General features: G+C 46.2%; 1 protein-coding gene across 3 annotated transcripts in view; it reads left to right on the plus strand.

Annotated features, from left to right (window-relative positions):
- The first annotated feature begins 8,699 nt into the window (after nucleotides 1-8,699).
- Nucleotides 8,700-13,409, plus strand: part of LOC109922595 (adenylosuccinate synthetase isozyme 2-like) — a 21,645-nt gene continuing 16,935 nt past the window's right edge. The window contains exons 1-2 of one of the 3 annotated variants that reach the window (XM_048619580.1): nucleotides 8,700-8,768; nucleotides 10,583-10,685. Coding sequence is in view for 2 of the 3 variants with exons in the window: in XM_020522639.2 (XP_020378228.1) it covers nucleotides 9,119-9,316; nucleotides 10,583-10,685 (301 nt within the window). In the remaining variant the exon portion in view is untranslated. Of the gene's footprint in view, nucleotides 8,769-9,009; nucleotides 9,317-10,582; nucleotides 10,686-13,409 lie in introns of those variants that run through there. The other 2 variants (XM_048619578.1, XM_020522639.2) reach the window with 2 other exon arrangements.

A 13,409-nucleotide genomic window follows, 5' to 3' on the forward strand; every position in this document is an offset into this window, starting at 1 on the left:
CCCTTTTACAAGTGCCACATTACATTTAACAGATCTCCCTGCCCTTCAGAATGCACTGCCTTCCTGAAGACCCCTTGCCTAGACCCCCGAATTTAGATTGTGTATCAGCGAATGGTTACAGTGATGCAGGAGGCCATTCAGCCCCCTTGTCTCCGTGCTGGCCCATCTTCAAGAGCGACCTGCCCAGTCCTGTTCTCCCCACCTTTTCCCTGCAGCCTTTCCGATTATTTTCTCTTCTGATAACCACCCAATTCTCCCTCTGAGAGCTTTAAACACACTCTCAGGCAATGTATTCCAGACCCAAGGCACTGGCTGTGTGAAAAACCTTCTTTTTCAAGTCACCCTTTGTGTTTTTTGCAAAACACTTTTAATTTGGTACACTCTGACTCCCACCCTTCCCAATTATCTCCATCAAAATGTCAAGGAAGATTCCACATCTGAGAGGCTATACCTGTCAAGAAATACTGAACAAACCGGGCTCTTTTCTCTCGAAGGGTGAGATGGCAGAGAGCTTCAAAAATGAGGAAAGGGTTTCGATAGGATCAACGTAGTGAGGATGTTTCCAATGATAGTTGAGATCTGTCCACCTGGTCCGTGAATGTGAGACTGTCCCAAATAAATCCAATGGGGATTTCAGGCCAGAAGTCTTCCCCCAGAGAGTGGGGAGAATGTGGGACTCGTTCCCATACAGAGAGGCCGAGGGGAACAGTGTGGATGCATTTAAGGGGCAAGCTGGATACAAACAGGGAGAAAGGAATAGAAGGTAGGGTGAAGTGGTAGCAGGAGTATAAACACTGGCACAGGGGATGATGGGCTGAATGGTCTATTACTAAACTGTAAACAAGATATAATTATGAGCATTCAGTTGCAAGGTAGCAATGCCTGTTTCCTATTTTAATAGAGCATTCTGGTTATGGGGCCTGACCACTGCAGGGTTCACATCCCACTGCTCTCTGATTGAGGGGGGGCATCACTGTTTAACTTGATGATTCCCCAGCTACACCTAAAGCCCCCACATTCTCGTGGGACACATCAGACAGCGATCACCACGGGGTGCTGAGGCTAATGCTGGTAGTGAGGGAGTGTCGCATTGTTGGAGGTGCTGTCTTTCAGATGAGATACTAGACTGAGGCTGCCCAAATTCCCTTATCAAGTGAACATAAAAGACCCCACGGTGCTGTTGAAAGAAGGCCAGGATGATGGGCAGTGGAGGGGTTCTCCCAGTGTCCTGAGGCCAATATTTAATTCGACCAACACCACCAAAATCAGATGATCTGGCTCATTATGCTACTTGTGGGAGTTTGCTTTGTACAAATTGGCTGCTGTGATCACAACTCTGACCACGCTTCAAGAAGCACTTTTGGATGTCGTGAAGCAGTGAAAGATGCAAGAGAAATGCAAATCTTCACAGGCAAGAGTCAAAACAGCAGAGAGCATTTTACATGACATTTCCCCCAAGATGCAGGGAAAGTGGAGTCATTAATCTACTCCTATGAGACTGGGAATGGTTCCACTGAAACAGAAGATTCTAAGACGAAGTGGAATTGAATTATTTTTTGAATTACCAAAGATAATAGTCGTATGAAAACAGTGGCTCCAAGAGCTGGTCTGAGGCTGGGAATCCTGTAGTAACTCCCCTTCTGATGCCCTGAAGCCTGTCCATCATCTACGCAGCAGTGTGATGGAATACTCTACATTCACCTGGATAAGTATAGCTCCAACAGCACTCAAGAATCTCAGTATCATCTAGGACAAAGCAGCCCACTTGTCCATCCACCACTTTTAATATTCACTCCCTCCAACACTGTTGGTCAGTCACAGCAATGTGTACCATTTACAAGATGTACTGGCTCCTTAGACAGCACCTTTCAATCCCATGACCTCTAGCTCCAAGAAGAATCAGGGTAGCAGATGCATGCCAACGCCACGAGACAGGATGGACCAAATGATCACCTCCCTTGCTTTGCATTCTTTTGGGTAGTTTTTTAAGAGATTAATACTTTAAAAGAGATGGGAATCACTGGCAAAGGATATTGCCCAGCTCTAATTGCCCTTGAACTAAGCATCTCATGAGGGCCATTTCATAGAGCAATTAAGACTTCAACATATCGTAGTGGGCCTGCAATCATGTGTATGCCAGGCCGGGTAAAGGTGACAGATTTTCTTCCCTAAGAGGTCATTAATGAACCAAATAGGTCTAATAATTGTCAAGGTCACCTTCACTGGGATTAGCCCTCCCTCCAAACCACCCTATCTCTCAAACCTTTTCCAATTCCTACAAACTTATCTCTATAACCTCCTGTAGGCCCTACACCCTTCTCTATGTCTGTAACCTCGTTCAGCCTCTAAAACTCCTCCCTGTCTTTGAAACCTCCTTCAGCCCCTACACCCCTCCATATCTGAGTAACCTCCTTCAGCCTCTACATTCCTCCTTATCTCCATAACCTCCTGCCTAGGGCCCTGAGCTCTGGAATTCCTTCCCTAAATCTCTCCACCTTCTTAGGTTCATTTGATACCTCTTGTAACCCACCTCTTTTACCAAGTTTCCTCATATCTGTCTGCTAAGGTGTCTCGATGTTTTATAATGCTCTGTGAAGGGCCTTCGGATTGTTTTGTTACATTTAAGGTGCTATATAAATATAACTTCTGATTGTTGTACCAAATGGTTATCATTTTTATTTCCACCTCTGCAGAGCAACAGATCTGTGTTTGCAGTGAGTGGTTTCTGAGAGATGTGACAGTGTTAGTAAAAACCATAAGGTTGAGAAGCAGTAACTCATTACTATGTAAACATAATGGTCCCATTCCGTTTTTTTAAAGACTCTAGTTTCTGTGGCAGTTTTTATAACCAGCTTCCATACAGTCATAGAGACATACAGCACAGAAAGAGGCCCTAATCCCAAACCAAAGTAGTCCCATCTGCCTGCGATTGGCCCATATCCCTCCAAACATTTCTTATTCATGTACTTATCTAAATGTCTTTTAAACATTGTAACTGTTTCACACATGAACTACACTCTGTAAAAAAAGTTGCCCCTCATATTTTTTAAATCTTTTTCCTCTCACCTTAAAAATATGGCCCCTAATCTTGAAATCCCCCAGCCTAGGGAAAAGACTCTTGTATTCACCTTATCTATGCCCCTCATTATTTTACAAACCTCTATAAGGTCACTCCTCAACCTCCTACACGCCAGTGAAAAAAGCCTCAGCCTATCCAGCCTCTCTTTATAACTCAAAATGTCCAATCCCGGCAACATCCTGGTAAACCTCTTCTGAACCCTCTCCAGCTTAATAATATCCTCCCCACAACAGGGCGACGAGACAAACTAAAGACTGGGTTTAAGGAAATTGTTGATGGCTGTTGGAAGATGAGACAGTTTGCCCATGAACATATTTAAAGACTGGAGGATATCCTCACAGAATCTTTGCTCGGCAGGAGGCCATTCTTCTATCATGTACCTGCTGGCTCTCTGCAAAAATGATTCAGCCAATCCAGCTTCCCATGCTGGAAAGCCCCAAATGAACCGCTCTGCCCCACCACATGGACGCTTGGGCAGTGTGTGCCAGATGCAAACCACACGCCAAGCAAGAAGTTCCTTCTTGTGAGGTCATTGCTACTTTTGTTGATCACCATGCTCTGGTTCTTGATCCTTTGGCTGACTGTAACAGTATGTCCCCGGTTAATCTTTCCACATCCCTCTTGAATTTGGGGCCCCCTTGCGAGGTGTCCCCGAGTACTCCAGGAATTTCCTCAACACGCTTTCTTGACTCAAACCTCCAAATTACAAAACCAGCTTGTGGGGAGCACAACTGTTTTTGTTTTGTTTGAAGGGTTTAGAGCAATGTGGGCCAAATGCTGGCAAACAGGACTAGGTTAGTTTGAGTTACTGGTTGGCATGGACAAATTGGACTGAAAGGTTTGTTTCTGTGTACAACTCTACAACTCTGTAACTGCACAGCAGTATAAACCATCTTCCATTTCTTCCACATCCATCTCTCTTCCTCGTCTTCACGGTGTATGCAGACTGAGAAAGAGCAGATTTGATCGATACACTCAGAACTTAGGGGATTAAACAAACACCTGGAAGGGAAAGTTCTGATGGGGAATCTGGGAATTGGCAAGTGATTGGGTTGAGTTCTTTCTCGAAAAGAGCCCAGCATAAACTTAATGGGCTTAATGGCCAATTGCCTGTGTGCATCTGTTGGTGTTGGGGTTGCACACCATTCTAATCAGATTCCGCAGCACCTTCTCTAGAGACAGGACCTGCTCTCGCTGTTTATTGCTGAGAGATTAGGCCAAACGGAAGTGGTGAAGACCTCCAGGATCCTTGCTGTGTATAGGTGCTCCCACTGCAGGGGTTAAGAGGTCATCTATTTCAGACGTACAAGATCCTGAGTGGATTTGTCAGGATGTATCTCCCTTCGTGGGAGGGACTAGAACTAGGGAATGCAGTTTAAATAACAAGGAGACTCCCATTTAAGACAAAATGAGGATTTTCTTTTCTTCCAAAGTTTTGTGTGTCTGTGGAAATCTCTTCCTGAAAGGGAGAGCGGAGGGGGTGTGGAGGCACAGTCATTGAACATTTTCTGATGGAAAATAAGAGACATATTTCACTAGAGAGTCAAGGGTCATCGGGGTGGTAGCAGCAATCCCCCTAATTTTCTTGGAACAAAAGCAAAGTTGCTGGAAAAGATCAGCAGGTCTGGCAGCAGAACTGTTCTGAGCAAGGGTCACCAGATCTGAAACGTTAACTCGGATTTTTTCTTCACAGATACTGCCAGCCCTGCTGAGCTTTTCCAGCAACTTCTGTTTTTGTTCCTGATTTACAGCATCCGCAGTTCTTTCAGTTTTTATTCCCCTAATTTTCTTTCTGGCTGTATGCACCTCCAGTGTCCACGTGCAGCAAGTCAATGCCACAATCAATACGGAACTGTGCAGCTGGGTGCTTTGGAGGGAATGTTGGGTGGTAGTATTGTACAGTTATGTGCCAGCACAACCAGCATATTGTTACTATTGCAACCATCTGGAATACCTTGGATAGATTCAGTGCCATTGATCATTCTTGCTGGTACTAGTATGACACTCTGTGAGGAGGGTTGCCCACACTGCTTTAGTAGGGAGGAGGCTCAGTCTTGATTAAACAGTCGAGGCTCATTAAACACTAGGTAGTGGACACGGGATTTGATAAAGTCCCACGTAAGAGACTGTTAACTAAGGTAGAAGCCTATGGGATTGAGGACAAATTACTGACGTGGCTGGGAAATGGTTTGAGTGGCAGACAAGAGAAAGTAGGGATCAAGGGTAGGAACAAATTGGCAGGATGTGACCAGTGGTGTCCCATAAGGGATCTGTGTCTGGCTCTGAATTATTCACATTATTTATTAATAACTTCGTTAAATGCATAGGAAGTCATAAATCCAAATTTGCAGGTGACACAAAGTTAGGCAGCATTATACACTGTAGATAATTGTATAAAATTACAAAGAAATTTCATGAATGGGCAAAAACTGTCACAGGTGGAATTCAATGTGAGCAAGTGTGAGGTTATCAATTTTGGACAAAAAAAGAATAGATCAGGGTATTTTCTAGATGTTGTGAAGTTAAATACAGGGATGTCCAAACAGACATGGAGGTTCAGGTGTACAGATCTTTAAAATGTCACAAACAGGTTGATAAAATAATCAAGAAGCTAATGGAATGCTGGCCTTTATATTGAGAGGACTGGAGTAGAAGGATGTAGAAGTTATGCTGCATTTATACAAAACCCTGGTTAGATCCCACTTGCAGCACTGTGAGCAGATCTGGGTACCACATCTTAGGAAGGATAGATTGGCCTTAGAAAGGATAGATTGGCCTTAGAGGAAGCTTGACAAAGGTTTACAAGAAAGATACCCGGAGTTCAGGGGTTACGTTATGATGACAGATTACACTATTAGACCTGTTTTCTCTAGAATTTTAAAGGTTAAGGGGTGATCTGATCAAAGACTTCAAGATATTAACAGGAAAAGACAGGCTAGATAAACTATTTCCACTTGTTGGGGATTCTACAACCAGGGGACATAGTTTGAGAAATAGGGCCCGACCATTCAGGAGAGATGCTAGGCAGCAGTTCTACACTTAAGGAGTGGCAGAGGCAGTGGATACCGGATCAGTTGTTGACTTTAAATCTGAAAGATAAATTTTTGTTAAGCAAAGGTTTTAAGGGATAGGGGCCAAAGGCAGATATGTAGTTAGGCCATAGATCAGCTATGATCTTGTTGTTTAGTGGAAAGGGCTTGAGGGGCTGAATGGCCTACTCCTGTTCCTATGTTCCTAACTGATGCAGGATGTGTGCACTCACCTACCTCCTCAAAGGCTGTTGATGGAGAATTTTAAAAAATTTTAAGACAGTGGTAAATAGATTCTTAGAATCACAGAATCTCTACAGTGTGGAAGGCCATTCAGCCCACACCGACCAACCCCTCTACCCTATCCACGTAACCCTGCATTTCCCATGGCTAATCCACCCAGCATGCGTATCCCTCAAAACGATGGCCAATTTAGCATGGCCAATCCATCTAACCTGCACATCTTTGGACTGTGGGAGGAAACTGCAGCACCTAGAGGAAACGCACACAAACTTCACACAGACAGTCGTCCGAGGGTAGAATCAAACCTGGGTCCCTTCACTGCGAGGCAGCAATGCTAACCACTGAGCCACAGTGCTGCCCCAAGGGGATCAAAAGTGACCAGGAATATACAATCGAGGTTAAAACCAAATAAATCGTGATCTTATTGAATGGTGGAGCAGGCTCAAAGGATTGAGTGGCCTACTGTTGTTTGTCTACCTGTGGAATGCACGTGTACACGTACACATATATGCACTGATGAGGATGTGCACATAAACACATAGGCAAGGTGAATTCCTTTCAGGGACAGTTCTTTACAGTCTGGCACAATGACACAAGTGTTAGATAATAAGACAAATGAGCAGAATTAGGCCATTTGGCCCATCAAGTTTTCTCCAAAATTTACAGAGATAGAGATGTACAGCATGGAAACAGAGACTTTGGTCCAACCCGGCTATGCTGACCTGGTATCCTAAATTGATCTAGTCCCATTTGCCAGCATTTGGCTCATACTCTAAACTCTTACCTTGGCAGTTCATTCCATACATGCACCACCCTCTGCGTGAAAATTTTGCCCCTTAGGTCCCTTTTAAATTTTTCCCCTCTCATCTTAAACCTATGCACCTCTACTTTTGGACTCCCCTATCCTGGGGAAAAGACCTTGACTATTCACCCTATCCATGCCCCTCATGATTTTATAAATTTCTATTAGGTCACCCCTCAGCCCCCAACGCTCCAAGGAAAATAGTCCCAGCCTATTCAGCCTCTCCCTATAGCTCAAACCTTCCAACCCCAGCAACAGCCTTGTGAGTGTTTTTTGAACCCTTTCAAGTTTCACAACATCATTCCTACAGCAGGGAGACCAGAATTGAACGCAGTATTCCAAAAATGGCCTAACTGATTTCCCATACAGCTACAGCATAACCTCCCAACTCCTTTACTCAATGCACCACCATGACTGATATGTTTCCTCAATGCCATCCACCTGCTTTCCCCATTTGGCCCGTAAACCATTGATCCCCTTACTAATCAAGAACACGTGTTATGGCCAGGTAGTGATTGGAATCAGGTGGATCTTGTTGACTACAAGATCCTTGATTCGGGTTGTTAACCTGGACCAATCAGGAAAGCCCTGGCTGACCCATATTGACGGGGGATTTAACATCTCCTCAGTAGAGGGGACTGACTACCTACAGCCAGTGTACTGTGCACAAATAAGTAAAGAGTGACTTGGTGACAGAATAATGGCCTCTGTGCAGCTATTTCAGGTGCAGAAGGTTGTAATGTGGAGGCGGCCTTGGGAAACTGGCCCATTTGCACCAGCCCTTCACACGTTGGTTGTTACCTTTGGGGAAAATCTGCTGCCTTTAGCCCTTTGGCCTTGCACACAACCCCCATCTAATTTCCATCTAAATAACCATCTTGATTCTCATTTGAACTTGCCCCCCACCCCGCCATATCTGTAGGCTGTACGTTCTCACACCCGAACCTCTGTCTTTCTCTATGTTTTAAGGGACGGTGCTGTCAATAGTATTCATCCCCGAGGGAGGGAAGAACAATCCTCTGCTCTGTGGCGGGGGGACTTACAGACGTTCCCCCCCCAAGCCCGGTGTGGATTGACTGCCCACTATCACCAAAGGGGGCCCGGAACCAAAACAAATAGAAATATGCCAACAACCCCCCGCCACTCCATTTCTTTTCGGAGGGTCGTCAATAAAACAAATAAAACCGAGGCAGCTCTGGAAGAAAAGGGCCTCACTGTTGCTATGGCGACTCCCGCGATGAAAAGGCACGGGCAGGGCTTCCTGCGCAGGTGCGGAGGGGGAGGAGCATGCGCACTGACTCCCTTCTACTCTTTCCACCTCCTCCGTCACACCCGCTGTGAAAAGGGAAGGGCGGGGTTTCCAGGCCGGCTGTCGCCGTTGGTTTTGGGGTGGGGGTGGGGTGAGGGGGTGAGGTTGGGGCAAATGTGCGAAGCATGCGCACTGACACTGCTGTTCCCCATCCACCCCCCCCACAGAGGCTATACGCGCTGCGAAAAGGGAGGGGCGGGGTTTCCTGGTCTGGCGGGTTGGTGGGGGAGGGACGGCGCTTGCGCACTGGCTCTCTTCTCTTCCCCGGCGACATCCGCTGTGAAAAGGGAGAGGCGGGGTTTCCCGGTATGTAGAGATAGTAGAAAGAAGGGTCTAGGCCCGAAACGTCAGCCTTCCTGCGTTCATCCAGCTCTACACCTTGTTTTCCCGCTATGTAGTCGGGGGCGTGCACGAAGCATACGCACTAACTCTTCTACTTCCTGTGCGGTTCCCGGTGTGAAAAGGCAGGGGTGGGGTTTCCTGGTCTGCTGTGCTGAGCGGGCAGAAGCGCATGCGCAGTGCCTCTTCTCGACACCCGCTGTGACAAGGGAGAGGACAGAGCATGCGCATTATCTTCCCTCCGCTCGCGCGCGCACACACACACACCGCCCCCCCGCCCCCTCCACCGCATCTTCACACTCTCCCTTCTCCGGTGAATGGCGCTGATGGTCGGCGACTGCGGGTCTTTGGCGGCTCCTCCGAGCCCCAAGCGGTTCAGGGCGGCCCCGGGGGAGAGCGGAGGCCCGCTCGGTAACCGGGTGACGGTGGTGCTGGGTGCCCAGTGGGGGGACGAGGGCAAGGGAAAGGTGGTGGATCTGCTGGCGCAGGACGCCGAGCTGGTTTGCCGCTGTCAGGTGAGAGGGAAGGAGCAGCCTTCATAGAGAGAGAGAGAGAGAGTTCATTCCAATACGGCGTTCAAGAGACATTTGTCCAGACACATCCATGAGCAGGGAATAGAATGGTACAGACCACGTGCAAGGAGATGGGATTGGATTAGGAGGGCATCGTGGTCAGCACACACATGGTGTGCCGAAGGGCCTCTTCCTGTGCTATTCTATGGTCTGTAACATACCCTAATATATGCAGGGGACATTGCCAGTCTGTTACTTTATTTACTCTGCTTTCTGTCTGCAGATGTTGCTGGACCTGCTGAGTTATTCCTCATTTCCAGTATCTGCAGTTCTTTAATATTGTCAGGCGGTCACCTGATCTACATAACGTATGCAGAGTGCATTGTGAGGTCATTGCCTAATTTGTATAATATACGCAGAGGGTATTGTGAGGCGACCTCATTTATTAAATTTATGTAGAGGGCATTGTGAGGTCATCACTTCCTTTGCATAATATATGCAGAAGGTATTCCAAGGTTATTATGTCCTTTGCATCATCTCCAAGGCAGCTGGCCTCCCTCTGGGTGATGGGGCCTTGCCTTGTCCAATCATGGTCAATTCTGTGGACAGGCTTCTTGTTGGGGATGGTGAGCAGTATGGTTTGGCTCTTCTCTCCCTCATAGCATCCCTGTCAAAAAGAGACCACCTCAGTACCTCTTGTGCCAGATGGGGGTCAGAGCAGCAGGGTTAGAATCGGGCTGCAAAGCTGCTCACGGTTGATTTGTCACCATCGCTAGCTCCTTCCACAAGTATTCCTGTCACCAGTAGCAGTTGCTGTCTGGAACTCCCTTCCCCACCCACCCACTTTGTTTGAGCAGTGCCTGGTGTAGCAGCTCTGCAAATGCTCTCCTAACCTGGGAGGGTAGGCAGTGCCCTGTCAGTGGCAGTCAGGCTAAAGAGCTGTAACGGATCTCATCGATGCATCTTCAGTCATGTGAAAGATGTACATCTGTTGTGTCTAACTGTCCAGGGTTAAGCCTGAGGGCAGAAAGAGCAACACTTCTGTTGGTAGGTCGCCCTTCAATGGGGGGAAACTTCAATCCAGAGAAGGATGATGGAAGTGGGCACAGAGAAGGAAAAGAAGAGATTAGGACAATTGAGTGACCTCTGTTCCTGAAACGCCTCCTCTAAGAGCTATAGGAGTCCTACTATAGAATTATTGAGCACGTCCCAGACGTGATGACTCTGCCAGTGTTTAACAATTCTTGCTTCTGCTTTCTCCCCTTTCAGGGTGGGAACAATGCAGGACACACCATTGTGGTGGATTCTGTGGAGTATAACTTTCACCTCTTGCCCAGTGGAGTGATCAACAAGAATGCCACATCCTTCATTGGTGAGTGCTCTTCACTGCAGCACACTGTTTTATAAAACAGTTTATAGGATTGAGATGTTAACAGTTCAAGGTGAGCTGTCTTGCACAAGAAAAGGGAGCCTGCTCTGCCATTCAGTAGGATCATTACCTCACAGTATCCCCTGATATCTCTATTATCTAGAAACCTATTGATCTCTGTCTTGAACATACTCAACATCTGAGCCTCCACTGCCCCTCTGGGGTAGAAAATTCCCACGATTTCCCACCCTGAGTGAAGAAATACCTCCTTTCAGTCTTAAATGGCCAACCTCTTATCCTGACACTCTGCTGGTCCATTACCTTCTTTGTCCCCTGACGTGCCGCATCACAACAAAAGCGCACACTGCTGTTGTGTGACTGCATCTGGGGACTGATGCTGTGGTTCTTGTGAGAAATTATTGTGGGGTTAGAGGTGGACAGTTGCTTGCAAAGTTCTGTGTTAATGCCATCTGCTTTGTCACACCTCACTAGGGTAGCACGTTGAAAATCGAGCCCTGTTATTCCTTGCGATCCCGCAAAGGTTAAAGATTAAGTATGTACATAGAATTTCTCAATTTGCCTCTGTTTACAGACCTAGGGTGACAAAAAGCATGGACTAGGTTTCTCTATTTAACAAGAATTACTATTTATTACCACGAATTAGACAGTAGCTACATGTAAACATTTCTAACAAAAATAGAAATTGCTGGAAAAGCTCAGCAGGTCTGGCAGCATCTGAGGAAGGGTCACTCGATCTGAAACATTAACTGCACTTTCTGTCCACAGATGCTGCCAGACCTGCTGAACTTTTCCAGCAATTTCTATTTTTGTTTCTGATCTACAGCATCTGCATTCTTTTGGTTTTTATGTAAACTATCAGCATATAATGCAACAATTAAGACTCTAATCCCCTATAAACTTCACCTCATGCACACTCTCAGACGAGCAAAAGGGAAAAAATAGTTTGTGTTTGAAGGAAAACTGGGAAGGCAGTTGACACATCCCTATTCATGGGTTGCTGAGATGATCTTTTGATGGTTAGAATGTTGCTTTTCAGTTGTCATTCTCTGGATGCTACCACTTGTTTGCAAGAGACACAAGGTAGCTGGTTTACATGTGAAAGCTCTCTGACTGACTTATACCGTCAGCCGAGAACAGCTATCAAAGGGGAGGTGATTAAAGTAGATTTTGCCTGCAGAGAACAGAGAGACCGTTCCTGTGCTGGTAGAGATCCTGTATCTTGTTGCCAACCCAAGCTGTTCAGTTACCTGAGAACGGCGGCACAGTGGCTCAGTGGTTAGCACTGCTGCCTCACAACGCCAGGGACCCGGGTTCGATTCCACCCTCATGCGACTGCCTGTGTGGAATTTGCACATTCTCCCTGTGTCTGCGTCGGTTTCCTCCGGGTGCTCTGGTTTCCTCCCACAGCCCAAAGATGTGCAGGCTAGGTGGATTGGCCATACTAAATTGCTCATAGTGTTCAGGGATGTATTATGGGGGATGGGTCTGGGTGAGACATTCTGGTGGACAGTGTGAACTTGTTGGGCCGAAGGGCCTGTTTCCACACTGTAGGAGTTCTGTGAGAGAACCAATCTCTCAGATTTTGGCAGGCAGGAGACCTTTGTCATCGATACCTGGTCACTAGTCCATAAACACATCAATTTTATGTTAGCAGCCAGACCTGCATCAGAGTACAAAACCCCTTGGCTCTGGTTCATCTGCGGCCACTTCATGACTGATTGTTCAAACAGCTATTTAATATGCTTGACAGGAGTTTCAGGTTACTTGCTTTCAAGCCTTGCAGCCATCCTTTCAAAGCAGTGGGTGTAAAACTTCTCTCTCATTTCAGTTTACAATTGTAAAATAACAAAATAAAACAACATGGTCTTTACGGCTTTTCCTCTGGCCTGTATGCCAGCTCAAACAAACTTCCCACTTTTTCACTTAGAACTAGAATTAGATTTTATTGTCACACCTATTCAAGTATAGGGAAACAGAAGTACAGTGAAAAGTGTGCAGAGTTGGCATTCTCTGATGCCTTATGAGGAACAAAAAACTAGAATTAACAGTAACAACCATCTCAGAAACAACCAAAACAACAATTTTAGATACAAAAAGCGGAATTAAAACAAAAACAAAAGCAGAAATACAAGAAACAGCCAAGCAGAACGGGTAACGTCTGTACCTTAAGGTAGGTGGGCCTCCATTTCCAAAGCCACGAGTCGCTGCTAACTTGCTGCTGACCCCTGGACCTCTGCCACCAGATGCTGGAAATCTGAAACAAACATTGAGAATGCTGGAGACACTCAGCAGGATCTGTGGAGAAAGAGAATTGGTGTTTCAAGTCTGGGATGACTCTTCAGATCTGTACTTCTGAAAAACAGTCATCCCGAACTTGAAATGTTAACTTTCTTTCTCTCTCCAAAGATGCTGCCAGACCTGCTGAGTTTCTCCAGCATTCTCCATTTGCCTCCACCTTTTCGACTGGCCCCTGAAAGGCTATGTGTTAAATAAGAGTCGACACAAGTTTACTCACATGCATGCAAGGAGAAGCTCAAAAGCTCTCCATTGAGTTGCAAATAGCCATGACTTTTAAACACAAAGTATGCGCAAGTTTGTGCCCAATTCCAAACTAGCCATTGCCAGCCTTGGTGTATTTTAACGTGTTCCAACTTCTAGCTACGTGTTTAAACTTGGCTGCTCAAGAGACCAAACAACATTTTTTAA

This window comes from Rhincodon typus, chromosome 43, assembly GCF_021869965.1.
Source record: "Rhincodon typus isolate 14 chromosome 43, sRhiTyp1.1, whole genome shotgun sequence".
NCBI lineage: Eukaryota > Metazoa > Chordata > Chondrichthyes > Orectolobiformes > Rhincodontidae > Rhincodon > Rhincodon typus.